Below are 24,177 nucleotides of genomic sequence, written 5' to 3'. Positions count from 1 at the left end.
CACTTCCGGTCTACGTAGCGCGCCTCCCGGGGCGGGCCACGCCCTCTCCCGGGTTTCCACGTGGTACGTCTCGGAGGCCGCTTGGCCGCCGCTCCCTCCCGCGGCCCCGGAGCCATGAGCGGCCTGGACGCCGGGGCGCCGCCGGAGGTGCGGGCGTTCCTCCTGGGCCACCCCGGGCTGCAGCTGTGCCCCGGCGGCGCCAAGGTCAGCTGGGAGAGGGCCGGGCGCGGGGGCTGGCCCGGGAGGCCCGCCCTCCTCCGCCGGGGTCGGGCCCCAGCCGGAGCTCGCGGGCCGGCTGGCACGGGGCTTTTCATGAGGCGCCCGGGGCCGCGGCCCACGATCCGCACTCGACCACGTTTCTCCCGTGTTCTGCCAGCCGTGTCTTGCCGTGCGTTTCCCCCGAGCAGGAGCCGGGGCTGCGCCGAATGCCAGGCGCCTGGAGGTCGCGTGCTCCTTGTCTCCCCCCTTATCGCCTCTGCCCCGAGGACCCTGGGGAGGAGGCAGGGAGAACGCGGCCGAAACTCAAGCCTCCTTCCTCGCTTCTGTTAAATCCCTTTAATGGTCTTTCCTTCTTTCTGCCCCGTGCTTTACTTTGGGTTTAGAGGCAGATGAAACTTGAATTCCTCTCCTGGTACAATTTTTATCGTAACCCCAGGAAAGTCCGTTTTCTCTCTCTAGATTTTAGTTTCTCTGTATTCAAAATACAGGAGCTGGGCCAAATAGTTCTCCCCAGCTTGTCACCTTTTGGTCTTCATCCTCAGCAACCGCCGCCCCAGAGTGCCACCGCCAGCCCTCCTCCCTGCAAGGACCTTCGGGTCCTTGGGTTCCAGCTTGGGAAAAGCCCCGGATTGGGAACCCGGAAACCTCGCTCCTGGCCCTCATTCGAACGGGCTCTTTAGCCCGCAGTCATAGGATTATAGCTTTACATCGGGAAAGAAATGTGAAGTCATTTCTTCTACCCTCTTTTTCGTAGTCGACAAGAAGCCCAGAAAAGTTAAGCGACTTGTCCAGTCACACATAGATGTGGTAACATAGCAGGGGGAGGGTTCAAATCCAACATCTTTGGGTCAGAGTTTACTCACCAGCAAAATAGGGATAATAATGTTTATACTGCTTACCTGATAATGTTGTTGTAAAGACGGTGTTTTGCAAAACAATGCTATAGAAAAATGTTATCACAATTATCTTTCACACTGCAACTTTTCCCACTGAGCTTTTTTATATATCATGGGTCAGCATAAGAAATCAAATAAGAACTTTTGAGGAGTATTGCAAAAGCCACAGATAACACAGAAAAAGTTTAGAAACTCAGAAATACGTAAAATATATGTATAGCATGTATATCGATGTATTTTAACTTTTTATATCATAATAATTCAGACTTCTCAGGTATGAACAGAAGGCCAAAAAATTTTATACAGATTTTCCAGATCTGAAGGGTGTGATCTCTTTAACTCTCTCAATGTAGAAGGGATTGTTGTATTCCTTTTGGGTAACTTTCCTGCAGAATAGAAAGGAAGTTGGCCCAACTTACCAGTCACTCTTCCATAGTAGCAGGGTTTTCAATTACATGCACACTTATTCTTCCTTCTTTCCCTACCCTTCAGGTAAGGTGCAAATTGACAGGTCATGAATTGCCCAGCCGCCTGTCAGACCTCCAGGCCTATACCAGTGGCAAGAAGTATCAGCGGCTGATGCGCACTACCCAGACTTTCAACTATGAAGACTTTGAGCCACACATCGTTCCCAGCACCAAAAATCTGTATGTCCCTGATAGCCACACAATAGAGAATCATGAGAACAAAAAACAAATGAGCAAGGAAATGTTTTTTGATGATGGATGTTAAAATAGCCTGAACAGGTTCAGGGGCAGTTGTAACTAACCTAAGATCTGTCATGGATTTTTCATGGACAGGCTTCAGAAATGGCTACAGCAATGCCAAAAGTAAAGAAAGAGGGCGGCTAGGTGGCACAGTGGATAAAGCACTGGCCCTGGAGTCAGGAGTACCTAGGTTCAAATCCAGCCTCAGACACTTAATAATTAACCTGGCCATGTGGCCTTGGGCAAGCCACTTAACTCCATTTGCCTTGCAAAAAAAAAAAAGTAAAGAGAAAAAATTTAGAACTGAAACCCAGGACTTTAGAGATGATTTAGTCCAATATCCTCCCCTCCTTATGAGCCCAGACTGCACAATGAAAAGTGGTAGAAGCAAAGAAAACATTTTCTAGGGTAATTGGAACTCGAGTGAAGAAATCTCATTCTGTTCCAAGGTCACATACTATAGTCTTGTTCGAGTGTCGGCAGGTAGATGTGCTTTGCTGACCATAGCATTTGGATATTGGGGCAACTATTTCCATTTTTCCTGTAACTGAAAAAGGCAGAGGAATCAGAAAGGGTTTTTTTTCTTTTTCTTGCCTAGGAAACATATTAAATGGCACAAATGGATCATGTGGCAGAGGGGGAAGAGCATGGGATTTGAAGTCAGAGGACCTGGATTCAAATCCTGGCTTTTGTTACTACTACTTTCTTGACTTTTAAGTAAATTATCTCTCTCCTGTGTCTTACCTAAAAAATGAAGAGATTAATCTAGATAATCTGTAAATTCATATCCAGTTCTAAATCAATGTGTGCTTCTACAACCTTAAAATTAAGGTGTAACTCAACTTTAAACCCTCTTGCTCCTCAGGAATCAAATGTTCTGCAAACTCACCCTTCGGCATATCAATAGACTTCCAGAACACATTGTACGTCATGTCCAGGGCCGGCGCTACCAAAAGGCTCTGCACAAATGTAAGTAGTTAAGAGTTGGAACTCTGACTAGGTTTTTTTTTTTACTGTTTATCTGGGACAGGGATGCTCAGTAAGTAAGACTGACCTTGGCAAGATTAATTTACCCAAAGTCATAATGTTAGTGATAGTCTATTAATTCCAAACTATATTTAATCCTAGCAAATCTAGGAAACTGATTCCCTCCCCAGCTCCAACATAAACAACCATTTCAGCTACTGTATCATTGTGATTTAAGGTCTTCACAATACTTAGTCCGTAGAGGCACTTAATATCAGTGGAACAGAATTGAATTTTCTCAGTTCCAGCCAGTGCCATTTCCCACCTAGGTTCCTCTTGGCTATTGCATGTGGCCAAGCTGTCAGCAATAGGAGAGAGGTGATGGTCAAAAGGAGCAATAAACTCTTTCCATAGGATTGATTTTACTGATCCTGTTCCTGGTCCCAGTTTAGATCAATGGGATAGAATTCTCTCCTTTAGTAAGGACCTAGGGGCAAGGGCCACCACTCCAGGGTTCACTTCACCTTTGGGAGACTTTACAGATTAAGTTTATAGTTATGCTGGGAACTCTGTGGCATTCAGCTGTCCTGTTTTTCTCAGATGAGGAATGTCAGAAGCAGGGTGTGGAGTATGTTCCTGCCTGTTTGCTGCAAAAGAGGAGGAGACGGGAAGACTTGATTGATGGTGACCAGCAGCCCCGAAAAAAGGAGGATTTCTGGAAGCCTGAGTCCAGTGATGAAGAAGACCAGAGTGATGACAGCATGACTGACTTATACCCACGTGAGCTGGACAGAATGCCTTTCATTTCTAACATTTAATGTTTGTAAACTAGGGTCATTATTCACTTTCTGTCCCTTGTTTTGAGTGTGTTTTTTTTTTTAATTTTGATGTTTACCTGGTTATCCCAGCTCTTAGCTGCATTCCATCATCTTCCCATAGTGATATCAGTTTGGAAGTAATTCATTTAATTTTGTTTTCATTTATTTAATTTTTTGCTAGTATCAAGGTAAAAAAAATCAACATTCCAGCCCTGGATCCCAACAATCATATGTGCATTACCTAGTGTAAATAACAGTGTGTGGCAGATACTTTTGCTCACCATTGGAAGCCAAAATCCTGTGGGTAGAACAACAGGAAAGCTCTCAACACCATACTCCAAGGTGCTCATAAATTTATTAAAAATAGTCTTGAGGGGGTGGCTAGGTGGCGCAGTGGATAGAGCACCGGCCTTGGAGTCAGGAGTACCTGAGTTCAAATCCAGTCTCAGACACTTAATAATTACCTAGCTGTGTGGTCTTGGGCAAGCCACTTAACCCCATTGCCTTGCAAAAAACTAAAAAAAAAAAAAAAAGTTAAAAATAGTCTTGACCAAAGAGTAACTGGAATCCTCTTGTTACAGCTGAACTGTTCATTGAAAAGAACCCAGGTGAGAATGGAGATGTCATAAGGAACTACTTAACAGACACTGAAGACAACAATACACAACCTTCAGGAGAGAATGGCATGAATAGAGGAGAGAAGATGGAGGTGGACAGGCCAACGTGCACCAAGAGGACAAAGGTGAAAGTGCAGCAGTTAGTAGCAAATGGTTCTCAGTACATTAGCAGTTTAGGTTTTAAGGGAAGGTGGTAAAGCTTAAGGTATAGGTCAGTATCCCAGGAGTTGAGGGATTAATTATTGGTTTATGTTTGCCATAGGTGAGCTGTGTGATGTGGCAGAAATCCCTTAACTAGCCAGGACCAGGCTTCACCCAGTGGGAAAAAAAACCTTAGAATCGCAGTTTAATGGGTAGAAGGGATCTCAGGTCAGCTAACTTAACCCCTTAATTTATAGTCATAAAAACTGAAGTCCAGAGATCCCTTCAGAGACTTATACAAGGCCACTTAGGCAGAATTAGCAAAGTCAAGAATTAAACCAAGGTTATTTTCAGGCTCCAGATCCAGTACTCTTCTTTCCCCTCAACAACCACACTGATGCCCATTTTGTCAGTGAAGATTTATTAATCACCTACTATGTGCTAAATGCTGAGAAAAGAAAGGCAAAAAGACAGTTTCTCTCTAGGAGGAGAGAAGCAGACAGGGAGAAAGCAGGCAGGCAGACAAGTTATCTACAGGATAAAGGGGAAATAATCAAAAGAGGGAAAGCATTAGAATTAAGAGGATTTGAGAGACTTTATGTAGAAGGTAGACTCTTTTTTTTTTAGTTTTGTGTTGTTGTTTTTTTGCAAGGCAAATGGGTTTAAGTGGCTTGCCCAAGGCCACACAGCTAGGTAATTATTAAGTGTCTGAAGCCAGATTTGAACTCAGGTACTCCTGACCCCAGGGCTGGTGCTCTATCCACTGCACCACCTACCTGCCCCAGAAGGTAGAATCTTAATTGAGATTTGAAGGGAGAGTATTCCATTCATGCTGAATAAGCCAGTGAAAGTGCCTGCAGTTGGGAAATGAATGTCTTATTCAATGAGAGCAAGGAAAACATTGACACTAGACTGAAGATTGTGAGAAATGAGGCACTGAGTGGTAAGGTATGAGAAGACAGGAAAGAAATGGGAGAGTTTAGGTAGTGAAGGGCTTTAAAGCAGGGCATTCAAGCTTTTCACTCTTCTGGGCCTCATCACCCATAAAAAAAAACTCAGCACAGGGCTGTAATTTCTATTCGTAAACACAGTGCAACTCAAAAACATCAACAAGAATAGGCCCTGAGAGCTACAGGTTGGATACACCTGCTTTTAAAGGCTAAACAGTTTTTTTTTTGTTTTTTTGTTTTTGCAAAGCAATGGGGTTAAGTGGCTTGCCCAAGGCCACACAGCTAGGTAATTATTAAGTGTCTGAGGCTGGATTTGAACTCAGGTACTCTTGACTCCAGGGCCAGTGCTCTATCCACTGCGCCACCTAGCTGCCCCTAAACAGGTTTTTATATTTTTATCTTGAATGGTTGGAAGCTACTGGAATTTATTGATTATTGGAGAGAAGGGAGATAATCAGACCTGTGCTTTAGGAAAATCACTTACTGAAGTAGGGAAATTTGAGAAAGGTTGCAGTGGTCAGAATAATAGTACCAGAGTAAAGAAAGGAATGCATTCTAGAGATGTTATGAAGGTAAAAGTGACAGGTGAAGCTAATTGGCTGGGGTAATGGACTTGAAGACAGTGATGCTATCTTGTAACTAATGGGTGAAAGTAATAGGAAATTTTGCAAGGGGGAAGTTTGGGAGGAAAGAAATTCAGTTTTGGATATGTTGAGTTTAAGATGGGACCTTGTCTCCCATCCTTTTACCTATTTATATTTAGGCCATGAAGTAGCCAATCCACCAATGAACATTTATTTTGGGCCTATATGTCAGACCTAATTGGGGCAGCTAAGTGATACAATGATAGAACACTAGGCCTAGAGTCAGGAGATCTGAGATTTGGGGGTTTTTTCCTTAAAGTTATTTATTTAAGGCAATGGGGTTAAGAATGACTTCCCCGGGGTCACAGCAATTGCCCAAGCTAAGGCAATTATTAAGTGTCTGAGGCGGATTTGAACTCAGGTCCTTCTGACTCTAGAGCCCGTGTTCTATCCCCTGGGTCAGATATATCTGCAACCCTGCTTTCTCCACCCCCACCTCTGCCAAGATCTGAGTTTAAATTCAGTTTTGTGACTCTGGCTAAGTGACTTCACCCATTTTTGCCTGACTTTCTCATCTGTAAAGTAGGAATTACATGGGAGAAGGAAATGGTAAACCACTCTAATATCTTTGCCAAGAAAACCACATGGATCTGTCCTTGGGACTACATGCAGTCAGATATGACTGAACCAGCATCAACAACAATGTATCAGGTAGCCTATATTCTATCAGCGAAAATTGGTATCTATTTTCATATATCCATAATCAACTAAATGTAAGATAAGCTAGGGGTGAAATACTAGCAACTAGCGCAGGCATGAGGAAAGGCTGTGAGGAGAGGTTAGCATTAATTTCTCTGGGCCCGCCTTAGCTTTCTCATCTGTAGAACAAGGGTTAAAGTAGATGATCCCTAAATCTTGGATCAAATGACTCCGTAACCCTATTTTAGGTGAAAAGGGGCAAAAACTATGTTTAGCCCAAGGATTCAAGTATTTTTCTTTTGTCTTAAGAATAGAAAACTTCAGACCCAATATTCATAAGTAATGCTGATTTTTGATTATTTGTATTTCTGTCAAAGAAGTCTGCTTCAGTGAAGAAGTTCAAGAACCATCACCGAAAACCCAAGCGCTTCAAAAGAGGAACAGAAACAAAATAACTCTTTGTATAATTAAATTAATAAAGATGAAGAATGTAGTATCTTTCAAGACCAAGGGTAAATGGGGAGGGGTGGTTGGCTCATTCTAAGTACAGTGTCTTTAAGCAGACCATGTGGTAATCTTCACAGCTTTTGCCTCTTTGGCCCTCAAATTGATTTCCTAATCTTTTTTGAACATTCCATTGACTATGTGGTCACACTAGATACAACAAATGCCATTATTTTATTTTGATGTTTGTTTCCAAAAATCAAAACATTTTCAAATACAACTAAGATATAAAATACAGCATAAAATGAGATTTATATCTGTTCTTTCCCACATGAAGCAAAAAAAGAATTTCAGAACACTTTTGTCAAAGCCAATTGTTGATAGATTTCTGTCCCTGCCCCAGGCACTGAATCACTAAGATCACAGGGTGGAAAAGCAGCAGCAGAGCCAAAGGAAACAGATCATGGGGAGGCTCACTGAGGGCAGCACCGTTTCAGGTGCTCAAGTCAGTCCCACTTCTACAGCCGAAAGCCAGCCTGTGGAAGAACCAGGCTGCCTGAGTAAAGGTGTTGCTTAGGAAGAAAAATCTAACTTGTGAGAGTAGTAGCTGATGGGCTTGCTGTGCTAGATTTTATTAGTAAGGGAGAAATGAATGGGACCTGGAACCAAAAAATTGCCTTTCTTTGGCTAAAACACTGTTTACAAACCACCCTTGCTTATGAGTATCTAAACAATCAAGAGAATATTGAACTTATGCTTAATCTTACAAATATTTAAGGAAATAATGGGGAAGTCAACATTTTGTTAATTGGGCCTGGTTGGGACAAAATCTTATCGGGTATGCTGTGGGCTTGATGGCAATCTGAGGCTAGAGAAGAAAACTCCCAGAGCTTGGTGTTAATACTTTGAGAAATAGCAAGCAGAAATTCCACCCATTCTCCTTAGGTACGAGTAATTAGAAAAATGTTTCCATTCTTCATCTTTTGCAATTTCCAATACTCTAAAACAGTCCCATTAATAAGCAGAGGGGAGAGGTGTAAGTAATGTATAGACTTGAGATTTTTAGCCCAAAGACAGTCATATTGACAAGCCTGGCTTTACCATCTGTGTTACAGGAAAGGACTTATAGTAGGAAAGGAACTACTATTTGAAAAAGTTCAGGATGATGTGATCCCAGAAACTCCCAAAAAGGAACTAAATTTCCAGTATTATATATACCCTTGAGATCAAAAAGGAGCTACCAGAGTAATATCAAATTTGGCTGCACAGGAAGGATCTAAGGAGTGGGGAGGCACTGCAAGAGGTTTTAACTATTCCTCTGTAGCTTTATACTACGATATAAAATACAGGGACACTTAAATATGGGATTGCAACAATCAATATACTGCCCCCCAAAAAAGAGAAACACAGCATAAGGCAATGTTAGAAAACTTTAAATACAGGATCCAGATCAAATCAGTAAGGCATCACAGTTTTTTTTAAAAAAATTCAATTTGGCTGTATACAATGTAGCAAAAGAAAAAAGAATTGAACAACAAAGCAACAGCCTCCTGAAATGGTAGACCCTGGGTTAACCCAGTTCCTGGTCATAGCCTAGGGAAAATCCCTTAACAAAAAGGAAAAGTCTGGTGATAGGAGCTGCTAAACTCACTCAGAACCCTAAATAGGGCTCTGCAGTAAGCTAAGATCTTGCTCTGTGAGAAAAAAAATGGGAGGCACCGATTTGAAAGCCTAATTTTTTCCTATCCCCAAATGGCTTGAAGATGAAGCCTTTCAAAGAAGCCACTATCATTCTACCTGAGATGCTATGCTCCAACAGCACCCACTACATCAGATTTATCAAGAAGGTCTGGTTCCCTGCCTGTGAACCCACTGCAGGCAAGTACCCTGCTCATATGTTCCAAAAGGCCATGGAGCCTTACTGCAATCAGTGCCTAAAACAAAGTCTTAAATAAGCTCCCTTTCCCTATCTTAAAACACCAAAGTTCAATCAGTGCAACTTTAGTGATGTGGAGAAAAGGCTGCCTGTACAAGACCCAGGCCAGCATCTAAAGAGCTGTGCTGATTGATGTGTCTTACTACCCCTTAAATGGCTGCCTAACGGGCTCCCATTGTGTCAATTCTACTAGTGTTAATACTGTATTTCTTTGGGTTTTTGACTTATTTTAAATCAGTTTTCCTACAAAAACATAAAAAGTAACATTAAAGCTACTATAGGAGAGAATTTGATTTTTATAAAGATGTTTTAAAATAATGTAATGTTTGGCCAGGGTATCTCAAATCAGTTAGTAGTTCTAGCTAAAAATGTAAACAAAAAAACAGAGACCACCACATTGAATGATACAGTTGTGTATCTGCTCACAGTACATCTTGAAGATTCATTTCTTGCCCCTCCCCCACCCCCAAAATATAAACAAAACCCAGGATCAGCCAAGCTGCCGGTGCATATGAATTTCAAGAGCCCTTGGCTAAAGGGTGATATATTAACTGTTCAGGCTGGCCAGCCTAAAAAAAAAAAAAAACTAAAATTTGGGACTGAGAATGCCTCCAAAGTAGCTTTAACCATCAATTTCAGATTGTGTCACTGTAAATAAAGTTCTCAAAACATCTGTGCCTTTACCAAGGGAAGGGAGTCAGGTATGCAAATGCTGGCAGTTTTGTTGAATCCACACTGTCCTTGATAGCCACTGGTTTTGCACCGGGCAGGGACACGGCAGCGGGCTGTTACCACTCCTTCTTCTTCTCATCCATGGAGACACCACCAGGGCCCAAGGCAACCACAAGAAGCAAGCCTCCAATCACTGACATGGTCTGGAAGAAGTCATACTTGAGGAAGTCATGCATGGGCTTATAGACTGGGATGGTCCAGAAAGCGTTGAAAGACACATTGATGCTAAACAACCAGATGACCAGAGTCAAGGCAGCTAGCTTGGTTTTGAAACCAATGGCCACTAAAATGATCAAAGCTGTGCCCACGATGTTCTGAAGAATCTGTAGTGGTGCAAAATAAAGAAAATTCAAGATGAATAGAAGGGAGAGAGAATCATGGAATCTCAGGCTATCTGCTCCAATTCATACCTCAAAAAGAATCCCCTTTATGATAATACGTAGTTGGTCACCTAGTCTTTGCTTGATGGTTTGTGATGTTATGTTTTAAGTAGATATTAAATACCCTGTCAAGATGGAAGGATCAGCTGCTGAAGCAATCAAACATAAGATGATTAATACTTGTTATCTAGCAAAAGAACAAGGGTTTTAGGGGCAGCTGGGTGGTGCAGTGGATAGAGCACTGGTCTTAGAGTCAGGAGGACTTGAGTTCAGATCTGATCTCAGACACTTAATAATTAATTGCCTAGCTGTGTGACCTTGGGAAAGTCACTTAACCCTGTTGCCTTGCAAAAACAAAAAAAAGACAAGGCAAATGCTTAACTTTGCTCAAGCCTATGGGCAGGTATCAATTCTTTATAATTTCAGAAGCTCTAGATACTGCTTTTACTCATTCACTATAACTGAGATGGACAATATGTCCAAGGTAAATCCCCATTCCAATGCTTTGTACCCAAGAAAATAAGTCAGGATCAAAATATTAAAAGTGGCTACCAAGAAACCAAAGGTAACATTCTTTTTTTTTTAATAGCTATTATTTAGTTTAAGAACAATTCAATAATTTTAAAGTATCATGTGAAAATATCCCCAATTTCTTTTTCTATAAAACACTCACATAGTTAAGTAGGCAGTTAGACCGTTCAACTGTGTACCCTTGTGGAGTTCCCTTGGCTATAGAATCTGTATTCAACCTGTTAAGTATGGGATCTCGGCAATTTGATTATACAAAGGTGCCAAGAATCTAGTAAAACTGACTTGGTTACCCAGATTCATGTATCCAACCCTAGACTTTCCTGAGGCTCAACATTACTAATTTTGCCTATGAAATATTTCAAAAATAGACATTTAGTAGGATCTCCAATCCTATGTGTTCAAATCAGAAATCAATATCTCTTCTCTGGTTGACTCTGGAAACAAACCGACAAATTCTTTTCTCCTATACCCTTTGGTGTAAACACTGTCTTTTCATAATTGTTATTAAAATTTCTAATTTCAACAATTTCCAACTGGTTATAATTCCCAAATTAATTCCTCTTTTTACATTGATAACATTTTAGGTTGTTTGATTCCTGCAACCATCTAGAAAAGTTCATTAATTTCAGTGGTAACATCTTCATGTTATACTGAAATTATATTGTTTCTGAGAAGTATTGATAATTATTCACCTATATGGAATGGACTTTGCCTTGAATGTAACACTCTGTTTTGAAGAATATAGGCAGATTTTTTTTTTGAGGAGATTAAAGCACTTACAGAAAAAAAGCTGGAATTAAAGTGAAGAAGGGTCATGAACATCAGGACCAGCAATACCCTCCCACCAAGCTGCATATACTGTTTGGGTGAGCTCTCTCGCATGGTTGGGACTCCTGCAAACATGCTCTTCCCTTCAGATCGGGATTCAGCTAAGAGCAGCAGCAATCCTCCTCCTAAGGCCAGATTCCTGAAGAACAAAGGAATGTAAACAAAAATATCAAAAACTGTTGCCAAAGAGCAAAACTCATTGGGCCTTGAAAAAGCCAACTAACTCTAAATCAGAAGAGGAAATCCCTTTGATTAGTTAAGAGACTGTTATTCTTTTTTCCTCTTTACTGGTCTAAGTAGACAGAGAGCACTGGGTCTGCTGTGAGGCAGACCTGATTCCAAATCTGGCCTCAAACACTTACTAGCTATGTAATCTGGAAAGTCACTTAACCTCTCTGTGCTTCAGTTTCATGGGAGGCAGGGTAGCAATTAGCAAACAATGGTAGTTAGTCTATTAGATCTATGTAGTATGATAGAAAGAGCTTAGAAATAACACCTGGGTTCTAATCTGAGTTCTGTTACTAATTCACTGAGTGATCCAGAACATTTCTTTGAAACCTTAGCTTCCCAGTTATTAAGTGAGAAACCTAGACCAAGTGATGCTTTTAAATCCCTTTAGCTCTAATATTCTATATGTTGGTACCAATATGGTTTTGCCTGAGTCAGTTTAGAAGTCTTGCCTATAAGTGGCACTGATGAGATTAGGCCAAACATTTATGATGTCCTGGAAAAGGGCATCTTCTCTTACAATTTCACTCTAAGCTCCTGAGTACCTGACTTCTTTTGGATGGCCAAAAAAAGAAATCAAACTTAATCCATCTTAACAATCATACTGAACATACCTCATCAGAAATTTGAGATCCCATAAAATGCTGTATGCAATTGTCTGTCAAAGAAAAACAAAAACACTTGGTATCAGTCTTGGAAATTGCAAGCTCTTGTCTATCATTCCAGAAGAACTATTCAGATGACTTTTACAAGATATGTCTGTAATTAACATTGGTTCTGGTGATTTATAGTGTCATTACATAAGACAAAGGAACAAATATTCTCTAAACAGTTAAATATCAAGAAAATTTGGCCAATAATCTCACCTCAGTGTTACCCATCAGAAGAACTATTCAGATGACTTTTACAAGATATGTCTGTAATTAACATTGGTTCTGGTGATTTATAGTGTCATTACATAAGACAAAGGAACAAATATTCTCTAAACAGTTAAATATCAAGAAAATTTGGCCAATAATCTCACCTCAGTGTTACCCATGTGGGCAACTGAAATTTAGCAAAATAGAAAAAAGAGAAAAATGCCAGATAAAATCTTGGATACCCAAGTATTTGAGAAGTATTTTAAGAGAAAGAATTCAAAGGCACTTTTCAGATGAAAGCTCTTTCAATGATTTTAGAAAAATCTTATGCATCTTTAGAGGGAGAGGTGATATGCAGTCAAATAGCAAATTTGTGAGATAAATCCAGATTTCAAAATTAGTTTTTCAAAAAGCTCTACTGCACTAGACCATAGAAAGCAAGATAGACATTCCACTTACCTGTAATGCTATAATTCCAAAGAGTCCAAAGCAGGCATACTGTACAAAATTTCTGCTCAGTACCAAGATACAGCCAGCTGAGAAGTAAGATGGGAGGGTAAGAATTAATGACTGCTAGGAAAATAAGTCTCTAAAACAGCAAGCAATATGATAGAGGTTATACATGTTCAAGCATGAATAAATAACATTTTCAAGAGGCACTGCAATTTTACCTTATATATAATTATAGAAGAAAAGTACTCCCCAAGGTAAAAAAAAAAAAAAAACAACTTCTAGGAGCTTTTATTATTATAAAAATAAGATAGCACCAAGGATGAGTTCATGTGATCTTAGTTATTAAGCATGCTGGTCCAAGTAGTGGACCCCATGAAGGCTTACAGAATGAATAATTTTTAAAAGTCAATTACCTAGTAATAAACATAGCCAATTACTTCACTATGAAGAAATTTAACTTTCTCCACAATAAATTTCTTTACTTCTTTGCCTGACAAATTCATCCTATACTCTTCATTTTTTGATAATTAAATTAAATACTATCTTATATGCAATATGGCTAAGATACCCCAGAGCTGGATCTGGACCAAATTCTTTTTTTTTTTTTTGTATCTTCCACAGTGACAACACAGATATTTAGGAGTTTCCTAATCATGAAGAAATTTTATAGAGAACAGAAGCCTTGAAAGCCTCAAGAATTCATTATGATTTCTGACTTTCGATGACTATGCTAACATAGCAATATATTACATAATTCAGAGAGGACAGCTATACCCTCTTTACCTCATCAACTTCAGGAGCCAGACAAAAGAGTATGAAACCTAAGCAGATCTTTTCATTCACTTACTCAATTGCCCAAGCAAGTTTAAGAAAACGAAGGTGGAGGCAAGGACATAGCCACAGTTCCAGGTAGCATCAATATAGTCTCTCTGTTCACTCCACTGGAACCACATTCGGATGCCATCTTCCAAGAAGGTGCTAATGAGACACAGGCGTGCCACATGAGGGAGGTACTGCTTTGTGACTCGAAGAAACTATTGAAACAACAAAAATCAAGACAGTGAAAGACTAATAATAGAGAAGCTGAGAGACCAAAACTTGCCAGCCAAAGACATGCATATCTTCCAGCTATGGAAATGAGCATTCATCTTCTGTTTTCTTTATTAGTTTCTTTTTGAAAGCAGTCATTTTCCAAGCACTTCAAGTGTTAGTTCTTATTTCAGTGGGTCATTCAGGAAGAGTCTATCTATATTATCTATAGAAATGAATAACTGTACTTCAAACACAGAACAGAGGCAAGCTTTGGTGAAAGCCTTTCCCATATATATGCCTTTGATAATGACCCACTCCTTCAGTTCTAGTAAACCTAGCTGGTGATTTAAAAACTGAAACTGTATGTCCATAGTTTGAAGACTCAAACTAACTTCATTCAATGTAACATAATGTTATTATGCTATGCTCTTCACAGTATAGAGTTCTGCTGAAGGCCACACAAATTCCTAACTCTGGGGAAGCTGAATTGTATGAACCCAGGCCACTGACTGGATCCACCAGAAATTCTGATGGATTGATTTGCTCACTTACCCCATTCCAAATCTCAGGAGCAACACAATGACAAAATCCAGACACCAAAGAGAACTAGGTTGTATGGTCTATTAATCAGAATGGATACTCCTAAAGGAACTAAAGCTAAAAGGATCTATTATATAGGTTATTTGGCTTCATCTGTCATATACTTCAGTGAAAATGTTAACATGAATTTTATTAAGGGCTATACACATGTTGCTTAATAACTAAGAATGTTACATGTAAAAATAAAAACACCTATGTTACTGTACTGATTACCTTATATGTCAGAGAAAATGTGTGTGTGTGTGTGTGTGTGTGTGTGTGTGTGTGTGTGTGTGTGTGTGTGTTTCATCAGATAGGAAGGTGAATTAGTGAAATAACAGGCAGGTACTCCAAAGGAAAAAGTATGGTTATGACTGCCTTTGGTTCCATGCTTACATGAATATTTGGGCTGTTAAGACATATGTACACTGTAAAATGGCATGCAAAGCTGTCATTATACACAACACACACACACACACACACACACACACACACTCTTCTCTTACTAGTCATGTTTAAGGTCCAAATCAAAGAGAGTGGGGGAAGTAGAATGGAACACCTGACATAATAGATTCCAAATGGGATAACTGCCCACATAAGTTTTTGTCAGAAAACAATCAAAAAGGATATGCCAAATGGTTTGAGTCTAAAGGGTGGATACCTTTAAACAAACCCAAGTGTTTTCTTCCAGAAATAACCACTGTGGAAAGAGGAGCTCCTTTTAAGTAACTTCCTAAACACCAAGGTGTATAAAAGTTCTAGAAGCTTCAAATCAAAACAATGCATCAGGAGTCCCTGGCAATCAGTGTCTAATTCAGCTTTTAACAACAAATCAAGTGGAGACTTTTTTCCTAATCAATATTAAAGACAAGCCTCCCTCTTCTACCACAAAAGAAATCAAGAGAGATGTTCTCATTCTTGTGGAAAGAAAATGAGGAAAAGAGATGAAAAAAACAGAATCAGTAGGTAGGGAATAGAGGCACTACTAGTCAACTTCCCTCAAAACTACTGATGTAGGGGCAGCTAGATGGTGCAGTGGATAGAGCAACAGCCCTAGAGTCAGGAGGACCCAAGTTCAAATCTGAACTCAAACCCACACTTAATACTTAGCTGTGGGACTCTTGGCAAGTCACTTAATTCCATTGCCTTGGAAAAAATCACAAAGCAAACAAACCAAAACAACAAAATTGATGTATCCCACAATTAAAAATTTGAAGCACTAAGTTAAGATCTTACAGTTTTTGCAAAATCTGTTCCACTGATTAGATCTCAAATTACACTATTGAAAAAAAAGGAAAGGAGAAAAAAGACATAAAATATGATGAAAGACTAACAGCCTCTGACTCTAAATTGACTTTGTAAAATATTCATTATATAAATATATTAAAAAAAAATCTAGTACCAGATTAGATGAGAATATTTGAAAATATACATACTTTCTAGTTTCCATCTAATGCCCCAAACCCTTTTCAAATGCCCAGGAACAGCCTAATCAGCTGAAATCAAGAGAATATAAACGACTGAACAGGTCAGAGATGTGGGGAAGGAGGGGTTTACAAGCTCCCATTTTAGTATTAAAGACCTTTACACTGAATTAAGAAGCACCAAGCATAAGGTACATTGCAGAAAACTAGCTGAAAGTTGTCAAAAAACATGTTTTTTCCTCTTAAAAAGATGTTCAGATGTTCCAAAGATGTTCAGGGAAGACCTTAACAGAGGTCCCACAAAATATTTAGAAATAATAATAAAGACCTGCTATTTCCAAAGAACAAGGACATCAATTATAAGACATATGCCTAAGAAGCTTTATTTAATATGACCCTAGAAAGCATAATTATAAAAGATGTTTTGACTTGAATATATACTAGACATGTCTACTACTGACATGTTGACACATTCATCAAGTTTAGGAATTGTTTGCCTATTCAGTCAACAAGCAACAAATAGAGTAAGAGTTCTGTTGAAGGGAATCTAATCTAATACAGCAAACAACATAATTGCCAACACTCATGCAGGCAGGCAGACAGGTTGGCTTCCTTGATTTCTCTGCTTTGACTCAATGTGAATGTCTAACAATAATGTCAATAAAAAATTCAAAATAAAGACAACCTCATTCAGATTAATTGTAGTGATCAAGTTTAGTCCTGGAGGACAGATGATTCAAAACTTTTCTTGGTAGAAGTCCCGAGGGACTACAGATACAAACTGCTCATAGATTGTCAGGCAAATGGTTGTTTTGTCAGTTTTACTTTGTTACAAAAAAAAAAAAACAGCACAACAAAACATATTGTGAAATTACTAGTGTGAAAAAGGCATCAATAAAACAAAAGATCCTCTCATGTTTAGGTCACAGACATTAAGTCAGAAACAGGACATGGCTCCTTTCCTCATGTAAAATTATAAACTATACAAAAATATCTGACCCTGTCTTAAAAAAATCAATTTTTTAAAAAAATTCTATATATCAAATTAAAAAAACAAAAAGGTCATCATAATCTTGGAAGCAAGCACGGATAAAGTTTACTAGGTTGCTCTGAGCTTCTAGAGTAAACAAGCTGAGTCAGGGTACTGAAGTAAAAAGAACATTGGACAAGGAGGTCCAACTCTGATACTAACTGGCTTGAAATTTTGAACAAGTCACTTCTCTGAGTCATTTTCATTATCTGTATATGAAAGAGCTGAGCTATGTAATCTCTAAGTACCCCTTCAATTCTAGCATTCTGAGAGATGTCTAGATTTAGGAGCCATTTACTTTAGGCTACACATGAATTTACACATTTAGTTCTCTCTTACCGAGCCAAAAGTTGAAATTTTATTTAGTAAAAGGTGAAATCATCTTGTTTTTAGTCCTATCCCTGACCCTTTGTTTTATAGGTTGCTGGGACCAAAGAAATTCATCACCTAGGGGCAAACCTGATGATGATGATGATGCTATTTGACTATAAATCATATAATCTTTCAACCTCTAAAGAACCAAAACACCAGTTGACCCAAAGGGCAATGGTAGGCCTAAGTAGATTGCAGAGTATTACTAGGAATGAACTGCATGCAAGAAATGGAAAAAAAAAAGATATCACCCAAGAGACTGGTCAGTCATATGTCAAAAGACAGATAGTCCCAGTATTCATAGACTATTAAAGGGCTTCTAAGTATTTTAAAGTTCAAGGGAAGCTAGGTGATGCAGTGGATAGAGCACTGACCCTGGAGTCTGGAGGACCTGAGTTCAAATCTGGTCTCAGACACTTAATAATTAACTAGCTAGTGATCTTGGGCAAGACACTTAACCCTATTGCCTTTCAAAAACAAAAAAAAAGTTCTATAGTTCATTGGTTAGGTATTTATGAAAGCTAGTCAATCAATAAAAATTTATTCAGCATCTGCCAGGCACTGTAATAAAGGGAAGATGTGAACAAGAATCACATACAATGAAAAGGTGTGGATGGTTTGCAGAAGGCTCCCTTAAATGAAATATATTCATTGTCTGTCAAGATTACCAGGTCATTAAATATTTCTTTACCCCTTGCTTTTGGTAACAACTTCTCAACTCAATCTTGAACTAGATCATTGCCTTTACAAAGATAAGTCCCAGATTCAGCCATCAGATCAGTAAAGGATAACAGCATAAGCTGATTAACAAAAAAATGCTGAGCAAAGCCACATTACTGACACTCAAACCTACCACAAGCATATAGCACAAGATGTATTGAACATGCAGCATAAACACCGCCAAGCACAAGGCTGCAAAATTAGGCTAAAACATATTAGAAAAATATAAAGGGAAAACTAGGTCTGAAACTAACCGATGAGATCTTGAAAGGAAGAGAGATAAAACAATTAGTTAACCATCATAAGGCAGGATTTTCATAAAAAGTCTCTAAGAATCTTACAACCAAATAACATATATATATATACACACACACACACACAAAAAAGGCAATATTCTTAAAAATTAGAAGGACTGGATTTGTTTAAAATAAGGCACCTTGGTATATGTTTGTTTTTTTTGGGGGGGGAGGGTATATGACAAGTTGCAGAGAAATACATCAAAAGGGTAATGTTTCTATCCAACCATCTGAAGATTAAGATAGATTTTTATATTACAGCAAGAAGGAAAGATGAAATTGAAGGAAGTCTCAAATTCCAGTATTAATCACATCTTCATCCAAAAATATGACAAGTTATATTTTGGTCATTAAAGCTTAAGAATCTCTCTGCAAAGGGGTATACACACACAAACAAAAATCTACAAAGCCTAGAAAATTAAAGCCTATGGGCAAAAAAAAAAAAATGTTGAGTCAGGATTGGCCTAAGCAGGTGACTCATACAAACCCTGCCAACACAACTCTAGGGTTTCCCTGGGAAGTCTCCCAGCTGAGCACCACTCAGCAGGGTTGTACTAGACCAACAGAATACAATTAAAGGTGATCTGGTACCATTAGTTGGAGACAATAAGTTTAGGGGTTTTTTTTCTTTAATAAATGAATCATGACAATTTGTGAAACAGCCTACCAGTAGAAAACTAGCTACAGAAGTAACACAGAAGAAAGCATTACTGTAAATATTTCATTTTCAGCAGAAGTCAAACTATTTGGAAGGTCATTACAGCTCAAGCAAAAAAAAAATTATATTAACGACAGGTCAATAAGAGAAATAAATCAATGTTATTCACAATTCAATTAGGTTACAAAAGTAGTAAATACAAGTCCCTTGATGGGTTTCTTACAAAGGACTTGGGGGAAGGGGAAAGAAATAAAGAAAAGCAGGTACGAACCTCTAAAACCAAAACCTAGCAACACAAAATAGAAAATAGGGAGGGCAACACAACCTAAAATTGCTATTTATATGATGAATATGTATTACTCACAACAATACTATGTTACTGCCAAGGTTATCCAAGACATCTAATACTTAAATACACAGAGTGAAAATTTGTGCAACTGAGGACAAAGTCTTTTAGACTGCTTTCTCAGGGCAAATAGAAATTCTATTGATTAAGAAAAGCTCAGAGAAGCTAGTTCTTTACCTCCATAATAAACTAATCAGAAGTCATTCATTCTAAACACTTAGAAAAATCTTGTTTATGAATATCTAAATGTTCATGTTACCTTTTTAAAAGCTACCCAATTTTTTTTTAAACAGTGGACACATTCTGAATTACTCTATTAATTGAAAGGAATGTATTATGGATCTATTGTTTGCCAGGCCCTGGAAATTCTACATTAAAGTTTGTAGCTTCTTGATCCATTCTCTAACGGTTTCTTCCTGAAGCAGTGAACCTCAAGAACTTTACAACATCTTGTAGGAGAAGTATCCTGATGCTGAATTACTTAGTCAATGAGCTCAATAGCAAACATTCAAAATTTACTAATCTATTTTCTCTACTGTAATACACCCATTCGGCACAACTATCAATCGCTGGGTTGATTCAATTAGCCCTCATTTGACAGAAAGTTCATACAGTTCACAAAGGAAAGGCACCACAGCCTGGAAGGAAAATTCTCAGGGGGAGCTCCCAATTGCCCCTCTGACTTAACAGGTCAACAAATCCATTCACTTTCTAGTGCTTTAGTTTCCTTAATGAAAGGTCAGAGAAAATGGATTTGTCCTTACATCATCTGAAATGTTAATTCAGCATTATTTCTCTGCTCCCCTCAAATCAGATCAGAGATTTTTACGTAGTCATTTATACAATTCATCATAAAGTCTCATTTAATATAGCATTCTCTGCTATGTAAGATGAGGAATCTGGGGGTTGGGAGGAAGGAAGGAGAGCAATCAGGGGGGAGTTGTTAGTTCTGTTTTAAGTGCTAGAGATGGAAGGTTCTAAGAAAACTAAAGCCACCCACAGAGAGTTGTCATTTTGGCTTCACTTACATATCTAATGCTTTCCATCTTACCAGAAGCAATAAAAAGCTCCTTCCCTTTATTCTCTAAAAGAGATAGAGAACTGGACTCCACTGAACTTATACAGGGTGTTAAAAGGACAGTGGAAACTCACCTTAAACTAACAGAAGTGACATCGTTCTCTGTGGACTGAAGATGCTCATGCATTATTACTCAGTTATAAATCTGTAACACATATTCTAACCCTGTCCAATATACAATTTACAATAGCCAAAATGCATTTGACTATTCCCTCAAGCTACTTTATTTTGGACAATTTTTTTTCTTAATTTCTGTCTCTGAAAGAAAAGAAAAAAGGAAAAAAGAAATCGCATGAGGACCTGCTATTTTCCTAAAGACTTACTTCATTAAGTTTCTTTAAAAAGCATAGAAAATAAGACACAAAAATACTATGTAAAATGGTAATTTAAGTAAAATTTCTAGCAGAATACAACAGTTTCATCTAGGCAATAGCTAGAAGACTTTATTATGAAATGAAATTTCACTTGCAAAATAGTTGTTCTACTGGCTGAAAGTTGATGGTATATGGATCTCATAGCTCTAAAAGGGGCAATTCTTTTATCAAGTTACTGGAGAAGCAAAATGGTGCCACTAAAAAAGGTCTCTTTTTTCCTGATAGGTACTGGGAAAAAATACATGCAATTTATGCAGAGACCAATTCTTTATGCATACTTTTCTTCCCCAAAATGAAAGTACTGAAGGAAGACACATTATGCAAACCTAAAAATGAGAATATAAACCCAGGGATGAAGAATGACAAGATTTCCCCAATTATAAAATTCATCTTCCATAACTAACTTGGAAAGCAGACTACTAATATTAACCCACACTTAAATCTCCTCTAAGAAAATCTAGTACTTTATAGTCTAACCTTGGCTAAATATGCCTAAAGAGAAAAAAAGTTTAATTAATCTACCTAATACTACATTTAACTTTGACAAAACTGGACTTTTGTTCAGAAAATTTAGGAAAGGGCAAGTATTAGGAATGGAGTTGAGCCAAATTCTGCTCATATAGATATTAAACTTTTCAATTTGTAATATATTCAACTATTACTGCATTCAAGTCATTATTGTACTAACTTTGCCAAATGAGAGATACTGGCAGCTTTGCCTGCCCTCCCCTTCAGGATTTGATCTTGCTGATCTTGTTTTAAGGACTTTTAACAATTGCTCATTATCTATTTATTTCAGAGTTTTCCCAGGAATGCCACCTGTACACTTCTGGAAGTTGGGGAGAGGGGGGTTGGCCCAGCACAGTCTTCAGCAGGTACATGCAAGAGAGACCCTTACATTCAAAACCCATCCAGCAGAGAATGGATACTTCTCAGATCTTTCAAAAGAGGTTCAAGGCAGGTTTGAGGCCTGGTTTCTTTTTGACTTTGGTTTATGAATACAAATCCGATCCCCTATGATTTGCAATTTGATTGAACATGTTCTAGATCAAACCTCTTGGGTCTTCTGGAGACATTATCTGGATTCAAGGGAAATGATAAGTGACAGAACATCTTGCTCACCCTGCAGTCAGATTAAACCCAACCCTTACAGGAAAGGCCCTTTCCCTAACAGTATCACGTCTAGTTCAGTGGATTTTTTCAACTACTATCCTAAGCAGGTTGGTTGGATCTTTGATTTGCTTTGGGGTTTTGATCGGTTCAGGATGGGTTCTTCTACTCCTTTCCTAGCTAATCCTTATCTAGCCTTCCCCATTCCCCCAAACTTAATTCTTTCAGACTAACTGTTCTGCAATTGGGGTTCAGAATCTTTTTGATCACGTAATAGTATTGCTGAACTACAAGAGTAAGAATCCAGAAAGACTGGGGTAAGTGGGGAGGCCTAACTCCAGTTGCAATTTACTGAGGAAAGGTAGTTGGGGAGTGCCAAGAAGAGAAAGAAAGGCCTTAGGGGCAAAGAACATTTCAGTAAGAGGCAGGGAGAACTTTCCATAAGGAGTTTGAGGCAGAGGCATTATAAAAATTGTTATCCAAGGAGAAACCTTGGGGAAATATTACAAGAACAAATGTTAGAGACCCTGAGGGAAGTTTGGGGACTGGTGGATGGTAAACAGGATAGTAAAAATTACTGGGAGTAAGGGACACATATCAGGGCCTGGGGAAATGAAATTAAAGAGAGATGAAAGGCTTACAGGGACCTGGGGTAAGAATAGTCTTGTAGAAATGGTTCACGGCTCTGGAGATGGGACATAATGAACAGAAAACACTGGGAACTGAAATAGCATTATATAAGGGGGTCTCGGGAAAGGGGAAATGGGGGGGAGAAGGGAGAAAAAGACAAAGCCTAGCATGTAAAGGCCCGGGGGGACAGGGCAGACGTTGTAAGAAGTTGGGGTGGTGCACCAAGAGGTGAGAAATCTCTGGAAAGTATGGGGGTATCTCCCAAGAGGGCAGAGCTGGTGGTAAAGGCAGGGGGGCACTCTATGGCCAAGGAGGGCTCAAAGGTTGGAGGGCAGGTGGGATGAGCAAACACAGAAGAGGAGTGTGGCTGTCCAGCAGGGGCTGGCACAGCAGGATATCGGGGGGATATGGGGGGCGCAGATACTGGGGCTACCAGGAAGGGGCAGCTGGGTTTTAGAAGTGGGGGACAAAGTAGAAGTCTCGGCTCTGGGAGTGAAAGCAGGGCTCGGGAGGGGCGGCCCGGGGGACAATTCTGGGGCCCAGCGGAGGCCGGGGGTGGCCAGCAGCATCTAGGAGAGCACTAGAGGGGTCCTGGGGGCACGGGCAGCTCCGGGGGCGGGGAGGCCCGTGCGGGGCGCGCAACGGGGGCGGGGCTGCGAGTTCTGGGGGTGAAGGGTCCAGCGGAGGCCCATGGGGGTGGGGAGCTCTAGGGATGGGAGGGGGCGGGGGGCAGCCTGGGCGGCGGGGGCTGGGGCGGGTCCGCGCGGGGGCCCGGCCCCGGCCCCGGCCCCGGCCCCGCACCTGGTCCGCGTAGTCCTCGGCGGTGCCCATCAGGTCGTTCCGGCCCATGGCGGCGGCGCGGGAGGACTGGGCTGGGCTCCGGGTCCGGCTGGCCTGGGCTGGGCTCGGCTCCGGGTCCGGCTGGGCTGGGCTGGGCTGGGCTCGGCTCCGGCTCCGGCTCGGCTCCGGCTCGGCTCCGGCTCCGGCTCGGCTCCGGCTCCGGCTCCGGCTCTGCTCCGGCTCCGGCTCCGCTCGGCTCCGCTCGGCTCGGCTCCCTCCCGAGTGGCGCTGGCGGCTCCTCCTCCCGCGCCCGCTGCGGCCTGCACAGGAAGTGGCCCGGGCCTGCTCGGCGGCGGCGGCTCCTGCTGCTGCCACGTAGGCCGAGCCTTAAAGGAGCCGCGGCGCAGCCCCGCGCGGCGCCGGGGAAGGGGAGGGCCTTAAAGGGCCCGCGGCGGGCCGGGCCGGGCCCTCCTCCCCGCCGGAGCCCGGGAGGGCAGCGTAGGGCCCAAGGTCACGCAGCCGGCTGGCGGCCGGGGGCACCGGAGCCCGCGCCCGCTGCGGCCCGGGCCGCCACTCTCGGGCCCGCCCTCTCTCCAGGCGGGGAAACTGAGGCCCCAGCGAGGGGAAGAGCCGCGACCGGGCCTCCGCCCCTGGGCTGCGAAGCCGGGCAGCCCGCACCCCGCCGAGCGGGGGAGGGGCGAGCCGAGGAGGGGGCGCTGGTTCGGGGGGGGCGCAGCGCTGATGGGAAACAACGAGGCG

At 40.8% G+C, this 24,177-nt stretch overlaps 2 protein-coding genes across 2 annotated transcripts; one reads left to right on the top strand and one right to left on the bottom strand.

Annotated features, from left to right (window-relative positions):
• The first annotated feature begins 33 nt into the window (after positions 1 to 33).
• On the top strand, positions 34 to 10,032 carry SURF2 (surfeit 2). The gene is made up of 6 exons (XM_074210786.1): positions 34 to 204; positions 1,608 to 1,762; positions 2,688 to 2,791; positions 3,389 to 3,568; positions 4,188 to 4,348; positions 6,975 to 10,032. Exons 1-6 carry the CDS (start codon positions 115 to 117, stop codon positions 7,050 to 7,052), a joined length of 768 nt encoding a protein of 255 aa, XP_074066887.1. The 5' UTR covers positions 34 to 114; the 3' UTR covers positions 7,053 to 10,032.
• Positions 7,257 to 23,589, bottom strand: SURF4 (surfeit 4). The gene is made up of 6 exons (XM_074210784.1): positions 23,440 to 23,589; positions 13,837 to 14,023; positions 12,996 to 13,072; positions 12,291 to 12,334; positions 11,401 to 11,587; positions 7,257 to 10,032 (listed from the first exon to the last, which is right to left on the bottom strand). The coding sequence occupies exons 1-6, from the start codon at positions 23,485 to 23,487 to the stop codon at positions 9,766 to 9,768; spliced, it is 810 nt and encodes a 269-aa protein (XP_074066885.1). The 5' UTR covers positions 23,488 to 23,589; the 3' UTR covers positions 7,257 to 9,765.
• Positions 23,590 to 24,177: the final 588 nt, after the last annotated feature.

This window comes from Macrotis lagotis, chromosome 1, assembly GCF_037893015.1.
Source record: "Macrotis lagotis isolate mMagLag1 chromosome 1, bilby.v1.9.chrom.fasta, whole genome shotgun sequence".
In the NCBI taxonomy this organism is placed as follows: Eukaryota; Metazoa; Chordata; class Mammalia; order Peramelemorphia; family Peramelidae; genus Macrotis; species Macrotis lagotis.
Note: the sequence above shows the minus strand (reverse complement) of the source record. Positions and strands in the feature narration are given on the sequence as shown.

Excerpts from the sequence above, each read along its gene's own strand:
- SURF4 (XM_074210784.1), bottom strand. The coding sequence starts at position 23,487 with ATGGGCCGGAACGACCTGATGGGCACCGCCGAGGACTACGCGGACCAG. Across the intron at positions 13,073-13,836 it reads AAACTTGCTTGGGCAATTGA|CTGGCTGTATCTTGGTACTG; the intron begins GTAAGTGAATGA and ends CTTACTTCTCAG. Across the intron at positions 11,588-12,290 it reads GATCTCAAATTTCTGATGAG|GAATCTGGCCTTAGGAGGAG; the intron begins GTATGTTCAGTA and ends TTTGTTCTTCAG.
- SURF2 (XM_074210786.1), top strand. The coding sequence starts at position 115 with ATGAGCGGCCTGGACGCCGGGGCGCCGCCGGAGGTGCGGGCGTTCCTC. Across the intron at positions 205-1,607 it reads TGTGCCCCGGCGGCGCCAAG|GTAAGGTGCAAATTGACAGG; the intron begins GTCAGCTGGGAG and ends CCTACCCTTCAG. Across the intron at positions 3,569-4,187 it reads CATGACTGACTTATACCCAC|CTGAACTGTTCATTGAAAAG; the intron begins GTGAGCTGGACA and ends CTCTTGTTACAG.